This window comes from Arachis duranensis, chromosome 2, assembly GCF_000817695.3.
Source record: "Arachis duranensis cultivar V14167 chromosome 2, aradu.V14167.gnm2.J7QH, whole genome shotgun sequence".
Classification (NCBI taxonomy): domain Eukaryota; kingdom Viridiplantae; phylum Streptophyta; class Magnoliopsida; order Fabales; family Fabaceae; genus Arachis; species Arachis duranensis.
The window spans coordinates 90604588-90624547 of NC_029773.3; the positions used below are offsets into that span (position 1 = coordinate 90604588).

General features: G+C 36.0%; 4 protein-coding genes across 4 annotated transcripts in view; all 4 read right to left on the bottom strand.

Annotated features, from left to right (window-relative positions):
- Nucleotides 1-3868: 3868 nt before the first annotated feature.
- On the bottom strand, nt 3869-7372 carry LOC110272349 (putative disease resistance RPP13-like protein 1). The gene has a single exon (XM_021136575.2). It carries the CDS (start codon nt 7214-7216, stop codon nt 3869-3871), a length of 3348 nt encoding a protein of 1115 aa, XP_020992234.1. The 5' UTR covers nt 7217-7372.
- A 663-nt stretch (nt 7373-8035) lies between these two features.
- LOC107475987 (fatty acyl-CoA reductase 2, chloroplastic) lies at nt 8036-11159 on the bottom strand. Its single transcript, XM_016095699.3, has 10 exons — nt 11048-11159; nt 10814-10924; nt 10610-10716; nt 10320-10507; nt 10142-10242; nt 9837-10047; nt 9534-9695; nt 9062-9143; nt 8531-8928; nt 8036-8332 (listed from the first exon to the last, which is right to left on the bottom strand). Exons 3-10 carry the CDS (start codon nt 10625-10627, stop codon nt 8167-8169), a joined length of 1326 nt encoding a protein of 441 aa, XP_015951185.1. The 5' UTR covers nt 10628-10716; nt 10814-10924; nt 11048-11159; the 3' UTR covers nt 8036-8166.
- A 387-nt stretch (nt 11160-11546) lies between these two features.
- Nucleotides 11547-15098, bottom strand: LOC107476085 (putative disease resistance RPP13-like protein 1). Its single transcript, XM_021136576.2, has one exon. The coding sequence runs from the start codon at nt 15030-15032 to the stop codon at nt 11547-11549; it is 3486 nt and encodes a 1161-aa protein (XP_020992235.1). The 5' UTR covers nt 15033-15098.
- Nucleotides 15099-15583: 485 nt separating this feature from the next.
- Nucleotides 15584-19960, bottom strand: part of LOC110278297 (probable pectinesterase/pectinesterase inhibitor 40) — a 14166-nt gene continuing 9789 nt past the window's right edge. Inside the window, exons 2-3 of the mRNA XM_052257651.1 lie at nt 17953-18113; nt 15584-15892 (exon numbers count right to left, since the gene is read on the bottom strand). Coding sequence (XP_052113611.1) covers nt 15867-15892; nt 17953-18113 — 187 coding nt within the window. The 3' untranslated portion in view covers nt 15584-15866. The remainder of the gene's footprint in view (nt 15893-17952; nt 18114-19960) is intronic.

Here is a 19960-nt window from a genome sequence, read left to right on the forward strand (position 1 = left end):
CTAGCATGTTGATGTACTTTTCGGCCCTTTCTTGTACATCACTTAGAGAGACGGGGTGTCTTTTAGATATGGACTGTGAGAAGGGACCTTCTCTAAGTCCATTGACTAACCCCATTATTACTGCCTCTGTTGGCAGGTCTTGAATCTCTAAACATGCCTTATTGAACCTTTCCATATAGGCTCGTAAAGACTCTCCGACCTCCTGTTTTATTCCCAAGAGGCTCGGTGCATGTTTTACTTTATCTTTTTGGATTGAGAACCTCATCAGGAATTTCCTTGAGAGGTCCTCAAAACTAGTGATGGATCTCGGGGGGAGGCTATCGAACCACTTCATCGCTGCTTTCGATAAAGTGGTCGGGAAAGCCTTGCATCTCGTAGCGTCGGAGGCATCGGCTAGATACATCCGACTTTTAAAGTTGCTGAGATGATGCTTTGGATCCGTAGTTCCATCATAGAGGTCCATATCAGGGCTTTTGAAGTTCCTTGGAACTTTTGTCCTCATTATGTCCTCGCTGAAAGGATCTTCTCCGCCTGGGAGTTGATCTTCTCCTTCATCGCGGGAGTTCTTGAGGGAGGATTCTAGCTGCAAGAGTTTTCTTTCTAACTCTTTTCTCCGTTCCATCTCCTCTTTAAGGTACCTTTCGGTTTCCTTTTGCCTCTCCCGCTCTTGTTCCAATTGCTCCAGGCGGCTATGGACCAATCCCATTAGTTCAGTTACGTGAGGTGGTCCGTCTTTTTCTGATTCGCGTCCATCTGAGGAATTTACCTTCGGATTCTTTACTCCGGAGGTGCCTTCTCGGTGTTGATCATTGTCTTCATTGCCATTGCCTATGTCTAGATTCTCTTGTTCAGAATCTGTTTCGGCATGGCCTTCCTCGTGGGATCTATCCGCCATTGTTGAGTGATCTCTCGGGTCCCCGGCAACGGCGCCAAAGGCTCCGTCCGACTTGTGCTCGAATGTGAATGGGGGGTGGTACCTGCAAAGACACTCCGATGCCTAAGTTAGCAAGAGTGTAAGCAGGTCTTAGAGAGTATTGGACTTAGAGATACCTGAGGGATGTCAGTGTATTTATAGTAACGAGCCAATAACCACCGTTGGTGTAGTGCCGTATCTTTAGGGTGGTAACCGTCCCTATTATCTTGGGGAGGTTAAGATATGGCTTTATGAGGCGGTTAGAGAGATTTTAGGGGCGGTTACTCATTTGAATGAGTGTTTATCTGCCAACTAATCTCGCATCCGACCTCTTCTGACCAAGTCGTGGTTGATACCGACTTCTTGTGTGAAGGCCGGCATTTAGCTAGGCCCTAATCCTTTAGACTAGGCCTTCTTAATTGGACCTGGGCCTTTGTATTGGGCCAGGGTATGAACAATTGTAATCATTAAAAATTTTCAGAATCAGTTCAATGATTATATTTTTATACACACTATTTATATATATAATTTAATAAATAAGATATATTAATTTTTATCCAATAAAAATTAACATATAAATATTATAATTTCTATTGTAATTATTGTTTCTAATTTTAGTTAAAAATATTATCATTAATGAAAACGTATTCTCTTGTAAATAATAAATATTAATTCATGATAATATTTTGTCGCATATACATACTTATTTCCGATAACTTCAAGAAATTGCGTATTGATATTATTGTGATTCCTATGGTGTTTGATACCACAAAAAGAGTGCATTTTGCAAGGACCCTGCTGCATAATTGCTGGAGCAGGCTTCAAATCTTGCATCTCGGACCGAAGAGAATCCGCAAACTCAGAAATCTTGGCAAGCAGTTCCTTGAGTTCTTTGATCTCGGTTGAAGATTAAGAGCTCCACAAGAGGAAAGAGAGGGTGTACTCTCCAGTTTTTTCATTCAACAACAAAAGTTGCTTTACAATGAGTTCACCAAGCTTTCTTATACTAAGAATGTAGTTTGCTATTTGCGATGTCCTTGTCCGCAACTACTATGTAATTTTCTTATGCTTAGTGGTTAACATACATGGTGGTTAAATCAATCAGAGTTAATGCATCTATTCTCTACTCTAAAGTTGAATTGGCATTGCTGCTCTATATGAGAGTGAGGGTACAAGTCCAATATATATGGCTCCAGTGACATCATAATATATATATACCAGAATGACCAAAATTAATAGTAGTATATATGCATCATGCAATGAAATAATGAGGAATACGTTTGATAAAGTATGATAATTAATTAAGCACTGCAAGACATCACTATGTGACAGGAATTTTATATTCCTAGAGTATATTTCTGCAATTTTATCTATGTTCATACTATGAAGAAAATAAGCAATAATGTATACATTCGTTCACATTATGGAAGAAGAAAAATGAAACAAATATGGATGTTAAAGGGTGAAAAGTTGCTGAAAATCCTCAAAGCAAGATCAGCAAAAGAAGTATGAAACTCTGCTTTTAATTGGAAGTGGAGGACATGGATAAGCAAAGAGCAAGTGGAAAGTGGTCAAGGCAGCCCAAAAAGCAATTCCTGCAACAAAAGTAGTAAAGTGATTAGCATTTAGAAATGTGTTGGAGCAATTCAAGGACAGAATATGTAGTTTGGGGCATAAACTTTTTTTTTCCCTTTCAATAGACATACCTTTAATCTTAAACTCTTCATTTTCAGCTGCAAAGAATGTAAACCAAACTCTTCTTCAGTATTTTGTTGTGCAATAGTTTAATGATAAAAAGATGCTTATATAAAATGAGCCAATCGAATTATGAGTTATGATACACTAAGAAGCCTTCATTTCTGTTATAATTCTACTCAAAAGGCATGCCTCAGAGTTCCCTTTTTGTTATCATGAGTCATGACAACGAAATTTGCCTCGACTAGTCAACCTTCATTTCTTCCTTGAGTTGAGTAGAAGCTTTTTCAGATCACCATACAGGCCCAAGTTTTACCATGTTATCTGGGAGGAAAAGAAGAAACAATAATCTAAGAATTTTGTGGAAAATTAGAAGGAAAACAAAAACACTGATGAATTTTATGCTTGTGCTAAGCTGTTTGTGACTCCATTAAAATAGGCCACGTCATGCACATGGGATGAAAGGCAAGATCCTTATTCATAGTTGTTATCTCATCCCAAAGATTTCCTATATTCGTTTATTGCAGATTTCAAACATGAGATTTTGTAGTGTTTAATAAGCTACCCCTATGAAGCACACATCCTTACGAATTTGTAGTGATGCATTTCGAATCCGACATGGATACTAGTTTGACATGCATGTCTTATGTGTCTAATTATGTTTTAATAAAAAATAAAATTTTTTAGATATACACTTAAATATCATCACGTATCAGCGCATATATTTTTTAAATGAATTTAAAAATAGTATATGTTATTAATTATTAAAATAAAAAATATTTTAAATATTTTATATAATTTAAAAAATATTAAAGATAATTAAAATTTTAATTTATATTTTAATATTAATAAAATATTAAAATATAATTTTAATTTATTTAAAAAATACTTTATATATATGTATGGTGTGTCTCTATATTGTATAAGAATTTTAAATTCCTATCCAACGAGAAGCATCCTTACAAGAATGGAGGTGCAGCACCCAAATGTAATAAATTCACAAGTCCCAGCAGAATCAATAGATGTCCCTATACATGAAGAAAAAAGGAAAAAGAAACAAATAAAGGGGGTAAAACAGTTCAATGGGGAGAAAAAACAAATTCAAAAAGCTAACAGTTTTGCGATACTATTATGTTCCTGAAAGTACCCATGGACTACAAATTTGGAAATAAAAATAAGATTACGTAGGAGAGAATGAATACGATGTTGGAGAAGATGAAGTGGGTTTGGGATATAGAGATACCAAAAGAGTTACCTGTTTTAAGATGTTGACTCATTGAGGATCTCTGTGTCATCAACTTCAATGTGGGGGATGTGGGAAATGGATGGCCAAATGTGGGGGTCCTTCCTCTCTATGCCTTCACCCAACAACCCACATTCTCTGATTCTGAGTTTGCTTAAAGAGGCAGGCAGCCTTATTATGTTCGCCAGCTTAGGGCATTCTTTAATCCGTAATTCTCGGAGGGACTGTGACTGTGACAGCTCCAGAGATGTCAAATTTTCACGTCTTGCAATTGTGAGATACTTGAGATTTGTGAACGCTGGCAATGCGAAGGATGTAAGCGAATCACAGCTGTTGTCTATTCTAAGACTCCTTAGTGACTCATGTTGTTGGTGTTGCATTGGGAATTCTACATTCTTGCAGTTCATGATTGATAGCACTTCCAATGAAGGGGGCAAAGAATCCCCTGGAAATGATATAGCTGATGAGCACTCTGAGATCTGTAGGTCTATGAGAGAGGTTGGTTGGGTGTGGGTCATGGCCTCAAACACATACTCCACCTGCTGCTCTCCATTAACGATTAGTGTCTCCAACATGGAAAGTGGTAGCTCCCGCATTCTTGCTTCCTGTTTGCCATGTATTTCTAATTTGAGGATAGAGGGAGCTCTTGGCAGATAACAACCAAGCTCCTCGCATTCATTAATCAAAAGTGATTTCAAAGACGGAAGGAAAGTGGGCAAATCTCCTCTTAACTTAGGACAGTACTGTATCCGAAGTTCTTCAAGTTGAGGAAATGGTGCATCATCATCATCGTCACATTCATATGACTCCCATTCCTCCCAGCAACTCATAACATAAAATTGCAGAGATTTAAGGGATCGGAAGGGTGTCTCCTGATACTGATGAGTTCCATCACCCTTATAGAATGACCCACCAATCATCTTCAGCTTATCACATCCTGAAATCCCCAATCTCGTTAGAGAGGGTAACTGTCCAAGTGAAGGAAGCACCCAACAATTCCTGCATCCACTCAGATACAACTCAGTCATGTTGTGGTACGAAGACTGCCCTACCCAATCCGGAAACATGGTACCTCTGTATCCCCAGATGAATAGCATCTTCAAGTCTTTGTGAGGTTCTAATTTGGCAAGTACATCTTTTTCGATTTGGGAATCAACAATATCTCCATCTTCACCTGATGACCACTCCAAACATAAATCACTGATGTATTTCTTATCAACCATCCTTGCCTTCCAAGCTTCACTGCTATCAACCACATTCTCTAGTTTCTTAATATGAAATGACCCTTGAAGATGTACATGTTCTCCTAATTCCCCAATCCCATTCTCTTCATGCTTCCCAACAATATAGTAACTTAACATCTGCAACTCTTTCAATTTGCTCATCCCTTTTGGCATCTCTTCTAAATTAGTCTCTGTAATATCGAGATGGCGCAGATTTACAAGATCTTGCATCTTGCTTGGAAGCTTTTTCAGGTTTCCACACTCTCTCAACTTCAATGTTTGTAAATTATACAAGTTACTCATGGACTCGGGCAATGTCACGCTAGGTGTACCAGAGAGATCCAAATAACGCAAATGGATCAAATCACCTATTGAATCGGGCAATGAAATATGGTCACCAGGAAAGAATTCAAATGACAAAACCCTTACGCGCTTCAATTGTGCAAGTAAGCGACAAGGATCGATTTCCTTTGAGAATTCATGGCTGGTACCAACATTGATTTTCAACAATGTCCTCGCATGTTGTAAATCATCACATGCTTCCAAGAACTTTGAGAGCGAATCCCTGATGCCACGACTATATGAAAGATGACGAGGATAAGCATCATGCTTGGCTGCATTTTTGAGTTCAAAGGTTCTAGAAAAGAACTTTCCACCACAGAATATTGCTAAATCATGCATGAGATCGTGCATCACAAATGAATTTTCACCAGAGTTAGAATGTTGGAAAAATGATCTTGAAGCTAAATCAGTAAAATATTTATAACCAACTTCTTCTAAAGTGCTGTCACTCTTTGGTTGCTGCAAAAGACCTTCTGCCATCCACAATGGCACCAGTTCCTCCCTTATGAATTCGTAGTCCTTTGGGTATAAAGAGCAATAAACAAAGCAACGTTTTAAGTACGAAGGGAGATAGTAATAACTAATTCTTAATGCAGGAAGAATACTACTCTCATCTTCAGCAAACTCCCAAATCTCGCTATTCAAAACATCAATCCATTCCCTCTCATGATCTTTTGTCCTTAATAAGCCCCCAAGTGTTTGGACAGCCAAAGGTACCCCTTTACACTTTTGAACAATTTTTCTACCAATGATTTCTAGAGCTGAACGGTCTCTAGATTCAGTAGGAAAAAATGCATGTTTTGCAAACACTAACCAACAATCTTCCTCATGCAACAAACTCAACTTGAGAGGTTGAATATGATTAGTTTTCACCATAGAAGCAACTGAATCAAGACGGGATGTTACAAGAATATGACCTCCCTCACTTCCACATTCAAAAGGAGTTAGAAAGCTTTCCCAACCCTCACGATTACTGCTCCATACATCATCTACAACAACCAAGAATTTCTTCCCTTCTAGCTTATCCTTCAAATGATTTTGAACTGTATCTAAATCATTTGAGTGACAAGAACTACCAGTTTTCTCTATCACAATCTTTGTCATCTTAAGAACATCAAATTCCTCCTCACCAACACAAACCCATGCTTTAACATGAAATTTGTGTTTCACTCTAACATCATTATAAACCAATTTTGCCAGAGTAGTTTTTCCTATCCCACCCATGCCCACAATAGGAATCACAGATATTTCACCATCTTTACTATCATCTAACAACAATTTCACTATGGTATCCATCTCTCTGTCCCTGCCAACAAACATATCAGATTTTTTAACTAGTGAGGTTGATGGAATCCTCCCTGACATGTTCTTCGCTGCAATCTTTTCCAGACCAAGGATATCTTTGTGTTTCGCAATATCCTCTAGTCTAGCAATGACTTCTTCAATCCTAGTCACAACCATATCCCTATCCTGTGAGTGGAAGATATGAGACAGGAAGTTACCTGGATCCTTTTGAGTGGCAGCTTTGGTGCATACTTCATCCAACAAGTCATCAGCATCATAGAAAGCATCTTGAAGATTTTTGAGCCACCTCTTGACAGCATTGTCAGTGATCTGTTTCTTCTCAGCATCATTCAGCACAGCTTCAACCACATTCAAAATATTCTCCAACCTTCCAAGCAGATTCTGGTCAAGCTTCTTTCTTCGGATCCAGTTGACAAACTTATCATTGGACAGCCTGTCAAAAAGAACATTGAGGAAAGAAGAGAGAAAAGCTCCTCCAACAAGTTCTGCAGCCATGTTCAGAAGATCAAGAAAGTATGGAACAAGGAAGTGGTTTGTAGTTTGTGTTTGCACTCAACTCAGATTTCTCACAAAGGGTAAGCAAGTAGTAGCATGTAATGAGGTATATGGTGTGGTACTGATAAATGTTTTTGTATCAAAATTATATTAACTTCAAATGTTTATTGCTCTTCCGGGCAAGTTCACAAGATGCTTCTTGCTTTCTTCCTCCAAAGCACTGAGATGTTTGAGTGCTTTCATAAAGTGTATGGTCCACACTGCATCCAACAGCAAATAGGAGAATGTTGGCATGACATTCTTTCACACATTTCTTACTTTTTCTAATGTTTATTTCAAAAAGATACTTTTATTTTTCTAAATGGAATCCAAATTTATTCAGAAATGTTGAAAAAGCACATCAATGATAATTATGATGTTTTAATTAATGAGGCCCCTCCTCCACTTTATTAGCCATACAGTAATCTGCATTATTGTCTTTGTCTTGCTTGCTTAAGTTATTGCATGAAAAAAAAGTAATTTACTTTCAAATCAAATGTACCCCATGTACCTATTTCTAAGCTTCATTGTGAAAGAAACATGATTCTAAATTTACTGTTGTGCCTGTTTAGATTGGTCAATCAACATTTAGGTATGGAAACTCAAATTCATTTCTCAATTTATGAACTCCGTTTCATTTTAATATTGTTAAAAAAATTATAGTGGAATAAAGAAAACAATTGAGTGGTAACATGTGTCAAGAAAGTTTTAACATGATTAAACACTATTTAGTAATAGATTACAGAGATATGATTATTATACCAATAAATTACAGCATGGGATAATGGAGAATCCCTTGTAGTTGAAGTTGTTGCCAAAGTCTCATAGTGTTCAAGGTAACAAGGGAAAGTGTGTATACATAAAAGTTTTTGGAGAATATGACAGGTGATTACATAGCACAAAGTAAGTCACTAACTACCCATTCCCCTTCCCTTCATGACATGTCTCCTTAGACCTGGTATATGAACATTGGTGATATAATCTTTCCAATCTATTGCCTTTACATCAAATCCAAATTCCCTTTTTTCTTCTTCAGACATGATTTCCATTAATCTTTCTGTGTTACTGTTATCAAACCTGCATTAAAGAAATAATTGGTTTCATGTCATTAATTCAGTCTAGAAAAGAGTACTAATCACTTTGATTTTGCCTCTAAACTTGAATTATTAAGTATGGGATACAGCATGATATAATGCAGATACAAGGATATGACAATGTTTAAAAATTACGGCTCTAGTATAACATCTAATAAAGTTGGTTAAATTAGAATCTAACCTTCCACCATAAAATGTATATGGTTCATAAATATTGGCTAAGTACTTTGCTTGCTCCACTGATTTTCTACAAATATTTTCAAGTTTCTGAGACATCTTCCCCTTTGATGAGGCCATAGCTGTGAATCCACTCTTCTGAATAGCATCTCTCCATAAGTGGCCAGAGAATTCCTCTGTGGAGCTAAACAACTTCATCAATGGAACTTGAATTGGCCTACCCTTTGAATCAATGCATGGAGAGGAGCTATAATGTTCATAGAGCAATCTTGCAAGGTCTTGGAACACCAAAGGGTTCACTACAGATGAAGCAATTTGATACACATTGATATCTCGCTTTTGATCCATTCCATGTCTTGCCATTGCTGCCAAGGTTGCATTAACAACCATGTCAGATGGAACCTATGAAAGCATATTAGTCATTGTTAGTTTAACAGTTATTAGAAAACATATAGTTTATGAATTAAATTTTTTGTGTTTTCCTTTCCAAGTAAAGAATTCTATTAAATAATGCAATTATATTAGTTTCACTTACCACATCAAGTACCCCATTTGGATCTACCAAGAAACCTGTTAGCTGTCCTTTCCCATAGCATAGAACTATTGGATCCATCATCCTAAAAGGTTGACAAAAAAATTGTTAGTTCTATCATGCAAATGTCATTGCTATTATTAGGTTAGTCAAAGGTGCTTGGTAGATGAATTGCTTCTTTTTCCTTCTTATTTCTGGGAATAGATTTCTTAGGCATATATCTTCTAGAGCCTTTGGTAGGTAGAATGTAACAATTTGATATAGCTGAGACTATGTTTGTGGAATGCTAGGTAAAAATTGTTCTCAGAAATGTAACACACTTGAAAATATTTTTAAAGTGACAGAAATATTTTCACATTCGTGAAACAAAAATGCTATGTGCACACTAAAAATCAGCCACTATGTATTTGGTGTATATGTAGCATGGTTGTTCTTGAAAATATGAAAATATTCGCCCTACCATTATTTGACATACCTATTTCCTTCCATCCATCCAGGAAATGGTTCTTTAAAAGTGCTTTCTATAACACTTGGACGAATTACAACAACTGGAATATCTTCCCTCAATTTATCAATCATCATTTCTCCCATAGCTTTTGTGAACACATAAGTATCTTGCCACCCATATCTTCTAGCCCTGTTAAGAAAACAAAATAACAAAAATTTAGACAAACAATTCCAAAAATGGTCAACAATTTTGTGACAAAGTAGTATTTTTTGCTTTTTTTACTTTGGTTAACAATGAAGAGAACACAGAAAACTAAAGGACTCTGCATACCTTTCTAGACCCATCTCCCTCATCTTTTGAGCTAGTAAGTTGTCTTCAATGTTCCCATTGTAATTCGAAACCATGTTTATTTCGCCTTCGATGTCCAATGCTGGAAGAAAACTTTGTGGAATTTCAGATATGGATTTTTCTCTAGCTATGCAATCTCCAATGCTAAATGGTCTTTCCATAATTCTTCCTTGTCTTTGTCCATTGACATAAGCTGCATAATGGAAGCAAGTTTTCTTTGGTAAATAATGTAATAAAACTTAGCAAATGATGATTACTAGTTTTTTTAGCCCTTATTATCTTTTTACCTGTTGAAACATGCAGAAAGAGCTTAAGCTTCTTGCATTTTTTCGCAATGCTCATAAGGCGACACGGTCCTTTGGTGTTTATGTTGATAGCAGTATCATATCTGATCATACTAGTCGAATTATTACAATGAATAATAAAATTGGTTGGAACTTCTTCTTGTGAAATTATTGCACTAACCTTTCATCAAATGTTGTATTAGCTGCAGAATTTACAATTACATCTACCTCATCCAGAATAACATTGGAAGAATCTTCATCTAGTCCAAGATTCGATTCGCAAATGTTGCCTACTACAGGTACTAGCTTGCTCAACATAAAGGCTTTGTAGGATTTTTCATTTGATTTGTCTAAGGCATTTGAAAAGCTCTGTATTTATTATCCAAGACCGAACAAAATTCAGAGGTAACATTTCCAATAAAATTAATCTTAGGAAATAGCTACATGCAATGAAATAATGAGTAACTTTACCTTGATAAAGTATGACATTAATTAAGCACCCCAAGACATCATTCTGTGACTGAAATGAATATTTTGTATTCCTAGAATATATTTCTCCCATTTTATGTATGTCCACACTAAGAAGAAATAGAGTAAACGTTTAAGTTTTCCACATTATGGAGGAAGAAAAATGAAACAAATATGGATGCAATGAAAGGGTGAAAAGTTGCTTACAATTCTCAATGCAAGACCGGTGAAAGCAGCATGAAACTCAGCTTTGAATTGGCACCGGAGGATATGGATAAGCAAAGAACAAGAGGGGGGTGGTGATGGCAGCTCAAAAAGCTGTTACCGCAACAAAATTAGGAAAGTGATTAGGATTTAGGAATGTATTGGAGGCTTGGAGCAAATCAAATATAGGAATTTGTAGTTGGGGGCATAAATGTTTCTTTCTTACAATTGACATACCATTTTGTCCTAAAATCACAAAGTTATTCACAAAATTATAACTGTCAACTGCAGAGAATATCAACCAAACTCCTTATGCTGACATGCTTCCTGCAAAAAAAAGAGACTAAATGTTTTATTGTTTGGTTGTGCAATTGTCCAATGATGACAAGAAGCTTAAAAAGTGGAAGTAGCAGTATGATAGCTCCACCATAGAAGATGGGCTAATTGAATTATGGGTTATGAACTTATGATGCACTAGCAGCCATATAATGCTACTCAAAAGTGAAAAGTGAAAACTTGCTCAAAAGGTGTATCTCAGAGTTCCATTTTGATATCATGACAACTAAATTAGACACATGATTTGGACAGTGTAGAGTAGATTTGATAAACAAACAGCATGACTTTATTACATAAAAAAAATGGGTTGAAGAAACTCAGTATTAAAATATGAGAATAAAACTATCATAAGAATATAATATATGAAAGAATGAATATGATGTTGGTGCAGTTACCTGTTTTAAGATGTTGAATCATTGTGAATCCGAATCCAATCAACTTGGATGTGGGGGATGTGGGAAATGGCTGGCCAAATGTGGGGGTCCTTCCTCTTTATGCCTTCACCCAACAACGGACATCTATTGATTCTAAGTTCCCTTAAAGGGGCAGGCAACCTTATGATCTCCAACTTAGGACATTCTTCAACCCATAATTGTCGGAGGGACTGTGACTGTGACAGCTCCTCCAAAGATGTCAAATTTTCATGTCTTGCAATTGTGAGATACTTGAGATTTGGGAACGCTGACAATGCGAAGGATGTAAGTGAATCACAGCTGTTGTCTATTTCTAGTCTCTGTAGCCAGTGATGTTGTTGGTGCTGCATTGGAAATTCTACATTCTTGCAATGTGTGATGTAAAGCTCTTGCAATGAAGGGGGCAAAGAATCCCCTGGAAATGATATGGCTGATGAGCAGTTTGATATGGATAACTTTGTGAGAGGGGTTGGTTGGGTATGGGTCATGGCATCAAAGATATATTCCACCTGCTGCATTCCATCAATGGATAGTTTCTCCAACATCGAAAGTGGTAGGTCCTGCATTCTTGCTTCTTGTGTATCATATATTTTTAATTGGTGCATGGGAGCTCTTGGGAGATAACAACCAAGCTGCTTGCATCCTGAAATATAAAGTGTTTTCAAAGATGGAAGGAAAGTTGGCATATCTCCTCTTAATTTAGGACAGTCCCATATGGAAAGTTGCTCAAGTTGAGGAAATGGTGCATCATCATCACATTCAAATGACACCCATTCCTCCCAGCAAGACATATCAAAAATTGACAAAGATTTGAGAGATCGGAAGGGTGTCTCCTGATGATGATCCGTTCCATCAGCCTTATAGAATTCAGCACCAATAATCTTCACCATGTCAAATCCTGAAAGCCTCAATTGCATAAGACAGGGTAGCTGTCCAAGTGAAGGAAGCACCAAACAATTCCTACATCCCTTCAGCTCCAATTCAGCCATGTTGTGGTATGAAGAGTGTCCTATCCAATCTGGAAATACCGCACCCCTGTAACCACTGATTCTTAGCTCTTTCAACTCTTTGTGAGCATGTAATTTGTCAAGCACATCTTTTTCGATTTGGGAATCAACAATATCACTTTCTTGAAATGATGACCAGGTCAAATATAAAGCATTCAGGTGTATTTTTTCATCCATCCTTGCATTCAATGCTTCACCACTATTCTTAACATTCTCTAATTTCTCAATACACAATGACCCATGAAGATGTGCTAATTCTCCCAATTCCCCAACTCCATTCTCTTCAAGCTTTCCCACCATATAATTACTTAAAAATTGCAATTTTTTTAATTTGCTTACCCCTTCTGGCATCTCTTCTAAATTAGTATCTTCAATATCGAGATGGCGCAAATTTACAAGATCTTGCATCTTGTCTGGAAGCTTCTTTAGTCCTCTACATCTGCTCAACTTCAATGTTTGTAAATTATATAAGTTGCTCAATGATTCGGGCAATACCACAATAGGCATATCAGAGAGATCCAAGTGACGCAAATTTACAAGATCCTGCATGTTGGTTGGAAGCTTTTCTAGTCTTCTACATTTACTCAACTTCAATGTTTGTAAATTATACAAGTTACTCATTGACTCAGGCAATGTCATGATAGGTGCACCAGAGATATCCAAATAACGCAAATGAATCAAATCACCTATTGAATTGAGCACTGAATCATGCTGAAGAGGAAAAAAATTAAATGACAAAACCCTTACATGCTTCAACTGTGCAAGTAAGCAACAAGGATTGCAAGAACCAATTTCCTTTGAGGAATCATGCCATGTATTAAGATTGATTTCCAACAATGTCCTTGCATGTTTTAAACTATCACATGTTTCCAAGATCTTTGAGAATGAATTATTGATGCCAAGATTATATGAAAAATGACGAGGATTATCATCATGCTTGTCTGCATTTTCGAGTTCAAAGGTTCTAGAAAAGAACTTTCCACCATACAATATTGCTAAATCATGCATGAGGTCGTGCATTACAAATGAATTTCTGAAATTGTTAGAATGTTGGAAAAATGATCTAGAAACTAAATCATTAAAATATTTATAACCAACTTCTTCTAAAGTACTTCCACTCTTTGGTTGTTGCAAAAGACCTTCTGCCATCCATAGTAACACCAATTCATCTCTTTTGAATTCATGGTCTTTTGGGTATAAAGAACAATAAACAAAGCAACGTTTTAAGTACGAAGGGAGGTAGTGATAACTGATTCTTAATGCTGGAAGAATCCCACTATTTTTTTCTGGAAGTTCCCAAATTTCACTCTTCAATATAAACTCCCAATCCTCTACTTCTTTTTTTGCTCTTAATAAACCTCCAAGTGTTTGAGCAGCCAAAGCTAACCCATTACACTTTTTGACAATTCTTCGACCAACTACTTCTAAAGCAGAACGGCTATGGGATTCAACAGAATTAAGACATGCATGATCTGCAAACACTGACCAGCAGTGTTCATCACCCAACAAACTCAGATTGTAAGTTGGAATAGTTTTCACCATATCAGCAGTCGAATCAAGACGGGTTGTTACAAGAATCTTGACACCCTCATTACTAGATTTAAAAGGCTTTAGAAAACTTATCCAAGCATCATAATTGTTACTCCACATGTCGTCCAAAACAACCAATAACTTCTTCCCTGCTAGGACTTCCTTCAAACTCTCCTGAATTATGTTTAACTCATTAGAGTTACAAGAACAAGAAGATGCTTTCTCCAACACAGTCTTTGTCACCTTAAGCACGTTAAATTCTTCTTTCCCATCAGAAACCCATGCCTTAATATTAAATTTTTGTTGCACTTGGTCATCATTGTAAACCATCTGAGCCAAAGTAGTTTTTCCTATTCCACCCATACCGACAATAGGAATCACGAATATTTCACCATCATTAGTATCATCTAGCAACAATTTTACTATGACCTCCCTATCTTGGTCCCTGCCATATATTTCACGCGCATCAATTAGAGATGTTGATGGGATTCTCCATGACATGTCCTCCACTGGTATCTCTTTCAAGCCAAGACTATCTTTCTCTTTTACAATTGACTCTAAAGCAGCAATGATATCTTCTATCTTGGCTACTATCTCGCCATCATCATGCAAATTGACATAGCGAGACAGAGAGTTACCTGGATCCTTTTGAGTGGCAGCTTTGGTGGTTATTTCATCCAGTACATCTTCAGCATCGTACACAGCATTCTTCAGCCTGTCCAGCCAGTCCTTCACTGCTTCCTCTTCAATCTGCCTCCGCTCAGCGTCATTGATTGCAGCATGAGCAGCTTTCAGAACTGTCTCCAACTTCTCAACCAGCTTCCGGTTAAGCTTCTTTCTCTGGATGAGGTTGACAAGTAAAGGTGAAATCAGCATCTCATAAATAGTACCAAGTGCAGAGTTGAGAAAAGCTTCCCCCACAAATCTTGCAGCCATGATGATCTCACGATTATAAGAAATAAAACAAAGCAAAGTGGATTATAGTTTGCAGTGAAGGTAAAGGAAGTAGTAGTAGCAGGTTCAATGAAGTAATATATGGTGGTGCTGATATATTTTATTTTCCATGTAGCAAAAGAACATTGACTTTTTCTTCCAAAAAAAAAAAAGACATTGACTTTGCACATTCTCATTGCCTTTGGGGCATGTTCACATGATGCTTCATGCTCTCTTCCTGGAAAACAATGACATGTTTCGGTGCTTTCATTGGTTTCTTCCAATATTTTTATTCTTAAATGATATTATTTAGTATTATGTAACATGATCTGTATTCAAATATTTTTTTTATAACATTTTACAACTTTGAAACTGATGATGAGGCCTCTTTGGTCACTCAAAATTTGGGTTAGGAAACTCAAACTGATTTGTCATTTTTTAGTTTAATATTGTTAAATAAAATAATATGGAATAAAGATAAAAATTGATTGGTAACAAATGTCAAGAAGGCTTAACAAGATTAAACACTCTATTTAGTAATAGATTACAGAGATATGATTATTATACCAATAAATTACAGCATGGGATAATGGAGATTCCCTTGTAGTTGAAGTTGTTACCACACTCTCATAGTGTTCAAGGTAACAAGGGAAAGTGTGTATACATAAAAGTTTTTGGAGAATATGACAGGTGATTACATAGCACAAAGTAAGTCACTAACTACCCATTCCCCTTCCCTTCATGACATGTCTCCTTAGACCTGGTATATGAACATTGGTGATATAATCTTTCCAATCTATTGCCTTTACATCAAATCCAAATTCCCTTTTTTCTTCTTCAGACATGATTTACTGTTATCAAACCTGCATCAAAGAAATAATTGGTTTCATGTCATTAATCTAGTCTAGAAAATAGTACTAATCACTTTCATTTTTTCCTCTAAACTTGAATTATTAAGTATGGGATAATGCATGATATAATGCAGATACAAGGATATATGTTTAAAAATTACAGCTCTAGTATAACATCTAATAAAGTTGGTTAAATTGGAATCTAACCTTCCACCATAAAGAGGTAATTATTTTTCTTTTAAATTATTTTTATTTTATTTTTATCTTTTGTCAGCTAAAGATAATATATAACGTGTGACCTAAGGCACATAACACAGCTAGGTAGAACGTGTGTGGGTCAATATATATGTCATAATCTGGTACAGATTAAAAATCTCACTGTACTATTAAAGCAAAATTTGTTAACATTTTACTCATTATTGATGAAGTAGATTAAATGATCATGGACAAGAAATGTCTCACCCTCATAAAAGTCTGCCTTTCATAATTTAATTATCCTACGCAATATATTTCTATATATAATCTAATCTAATGGTGTTTCATTATGTAATGATTGAAAAGGAAATTAAAGTTGTACATATATATATGTACTATACTATGCATGGAATCATATGGACCATAGCCTATAATTTTTTCAGCATTGTATTCAATCACGAAATATCATCGAATGAATCCTCTAAGATTTTAAAAGGGCATAGCCTTTTTTCCTTTGGACTTTTCGTGGTTATATTATTTCTCTAAATTTAAAGCAAGTGATGAAGTGTCCCACAATAAAAGATATGTAGCATTTTACTTTCTAGGCTCTAACTATAATAAGCTGGGTTGAAACTATAGAACCCTCTATTATTATTTATCATGGGTTGTTTCTAGATTCAAAAGATAGGATTTTATTGTTGTAAATAAATTATACAACAGGAAATTTCTTGACATATAAAATTTAATTAATTTCTTAACATTTTGATATATAATGTTCATAAGATTTTGAAATATCAATAATTTATATCTTATTATAATTTTGCAAGATGCCTTTGAGAAACCCAATGGTGCCCGTGTATATATGTTCAGAGTTCAAACCAATATATTATTTAAAATAATTTCTCAACAATTTGTTTTACTATAAAAGTTCATCAACCAAAATCAAGGATTTCAGTATCATTGGTGAGATAACATGTGAGCTCATTATTATCAAGTTGCCATGCTTTTGTTGTCACTTCTATATTTTTTTTTAAAAAAAATTGTTCCCTACTTAATTTGTCTTTAACATAACAGCCACACCTCCTCGTAATAATAAACCAATTTTCAAACTTTACTAAGCTATTTCATGAATCTCACTTGTGATTAATGACAAGGGCCTGCACCAGTTTTTGTTTTTTTTTTTCTTTATTTTTTTATTATTGTGTAAAATATATGTGAAATAATTCGCACCAATATGTATGTCTCATTTCCAACAACGAACTAAATATAGATTTATGAAAATGAATAAGGGTGAATTATAAAAAAATAAAACTAAACCTACTAAAATATTAATAAATTTTTAACAATATATATGAATTTTTGTAAAGTTTGATTACTCTATTAGTCTCTATAATTTTACCAAATTTTTAATTAGATTTCTGTATTTTTTTTCAATTGAGCTCTTATACTATTTTTAATTTTTTAATTAGGTTCTCTTCATATAAAAAATATTAAAATTAATAGAAGATTTTTTCTAAAATACATGTTGTGAAAATTTAATTAGGTTTTTAATTATAAATATCTTCAATTTGTAAAAAAATATTCAGCTAACTGACTCTAATATTTTTTACACTAAGAATGATCTAAATTAAAAGTAGTATAAGAATTCAATATAAAAAAAATATAAAAACCTAATTATAAATTTAGTAAAATTATAACAACCATCAAAATAATTAAATTTTTTGTAACTAACATTTTAAAAAAAATCTAAAAATTATTTTACCATCACGCAACGTATTAATCTTTAGTAAATAATTTTAATACTTCACTCTAAAAAAAATTAATAAGAAGCTCAAATAATTAATAAGTAGAAGAAATTAAAGGAGAAAAATGGTTACCAACAGTAGCTGATTGAAAAGTGGTCCAGCCATCGACAACATTCCTACTTGCCTTGACAATGGTCCTTCCAATGCCATCTCCAATAAACATCAAATTACTCTTCTTTCTAATTACTTCCACATTCTCCAAGTATGCTCCACTTTTTATGTATATCACAAACCTAATGGAAAAGTATAGATAATTAAGTGTCTAACTAGGTAAGAATTCAACAATTCAATTAATTATACAAGTGTGTAATCAGTCAAGAATTGAACAAATTAATTAATTATAATCATTAATAATTAATATTAAATTTTTTAAATTCAAAATTTAAATAATTAAAAATTGATTAAGTAAACATAATTAAAAACTATAAAAACATTTTCCTTCTCTTCTATATTAACCTACACATCCCAACAACAACACACACATATTCTCTCTCTTACCGTCAAATCCTCTCCATTCCTGTCCTCACGCAAGACGACCTCAAGAAACTCGCCGTTGACAAAGCCGTCGATTACGTCAAGTCCGGCATGGTCTTTGGCCTCGACACCGACTCCACCGCCGCTTCCAATTCGACGTTGCCATTGCCGTTAACGTCCATAATCGTCCACAACAAGTGGATCTGGTTCCCCATGGGATTGATCCCTAGAAAACGCAAGAGCGAGGCGAGTTCTAGAATCGTTAAGCTACCGTCGTTGTCCATGTCAAATCTTGAAAAGATTTCACGTAAACAACTGAGTTGATCATCGTATTCCGATGCATTTTTGGTTATGATGATCATTTCAATTTCCTTGAAGCGATATTCTATTAAGGAAATAGATTCAATCTTACTTATCTATTCACCAAATTATCATTTAGATTTATGAAATGCAAATTGATGACATTGGGTTAGGATTTAAATGAAAAAAAGTGAGTGTCCTCACTTTTAATCACCCAAATACCACCTGTTCATACCCTGGCCCAAGGCAAAGGCCCAGGTCCAATTAAAAGGCCTAATCCAAAGGATTAAAGCCTAGCTCGTGCCGACCTTCACATAAGAAGTCGGTGCCAACCACGACTTGGTCTGAAGAAGTCAGATGTGAGATTAGCTGGCAGATAAACACTCATTCAAATGAGTAACCGCCCCTAAAATCTCTCTAACCGCCTCATAAAGCCATATCTTAACCTCCCCAAGATAATAGGGACGGTTACCACCCTAAAGATACGGCACTACACCAACGGTGGTTATTGGCTCACCACTATAAATACACTGACACCCCTCAGGTATCTCTAAGTCCAATACTCCCTAAGACCTGCTTACACCCTTGCTAACTTAGGCATCGGAGTGTCCTTGCAGGTACCACCCCCCATTCACACGCGAGCACAAGTCGGACGGAGCCTCCCGAGTTGCGGACCTACCCGGAGTTCTCCTCCATTACACACTTGGGCCGCCAAACGCCATTCGTCGTATTAATCTCCGGTTACCTACCGTAACATTGGCGCCGTTGCCGGGGAACCGCGAGATCATCCCTCGATGGCAGATAGATCCCATGAAGAAGGCCATGTCGAAACAGATTCTGAGCAAGAGAATCTAGACATGGTCAATGACAATGAAGACACAGCCCAACATGAACAAGAGAATCTAGACATGGGCAATGGCAATGAAGACAATGATCAACACAGAGAGGGCACCTCCGGAGTAAAGAATCCGAAGGTAAATTCCTCAGATGGACGTGAATCAGAAAAGGGCGAACCACCTCACGTAACTGAACTAATGGGGTTGGTCCATAGCCGCCTGGAGCAATTAGAACAAGAGCGGGAGAGGCAAAAGGAAACCGAAAGGTACCTTAAAGAGGAGATGGAACGGCGGAAAGAGTTAGAAAGAAAACTCTTGCAGCTAGAATCCTCCCTCAAGAACTCCCGCGATGAAGGAGAAGATCAACTCCCAGGCGGAGAAGATCCTTTCAGCGAAGACATAATGAGGGCAAAAGTTCCAAGGAACTTCAAAAGCCCTGATATGGACCTCTATGATGGAACTACGGATCC

Coding starts and splice junctions, on each gene's coding strand:
- LOC110272349 (XM_021136575.2), bottom strand. CDS start 7,216: ATGGCTGCAGAACTTGTTGGAGGAGCTTTTCTCTCTTCTTTCCTCAAT.
- LOC107475987 (XM_016095699.3), bottom strand. Junction 10,048..10,141: donor CTTTCTGCATGTTTCAACAG/GTAAAAAGATAA, acceptor TCCATTATGCAG/CTTATGTCAATGGACAAAGA. Junction 8,929..9,061: donor CAAATGGGGTACTTGATGTG/GTAAGTGAAACT, acceptor ATGCTTTCATAG/GTTCCATCTGACATGGTTGT.
- LOC107476085 (XM_021136576.2), bottom strand. CDS start 15,032: ATGGCTGCAAGATTTGTGGGGGAAGCTTTTCTCAACTCTGCACTTGGT.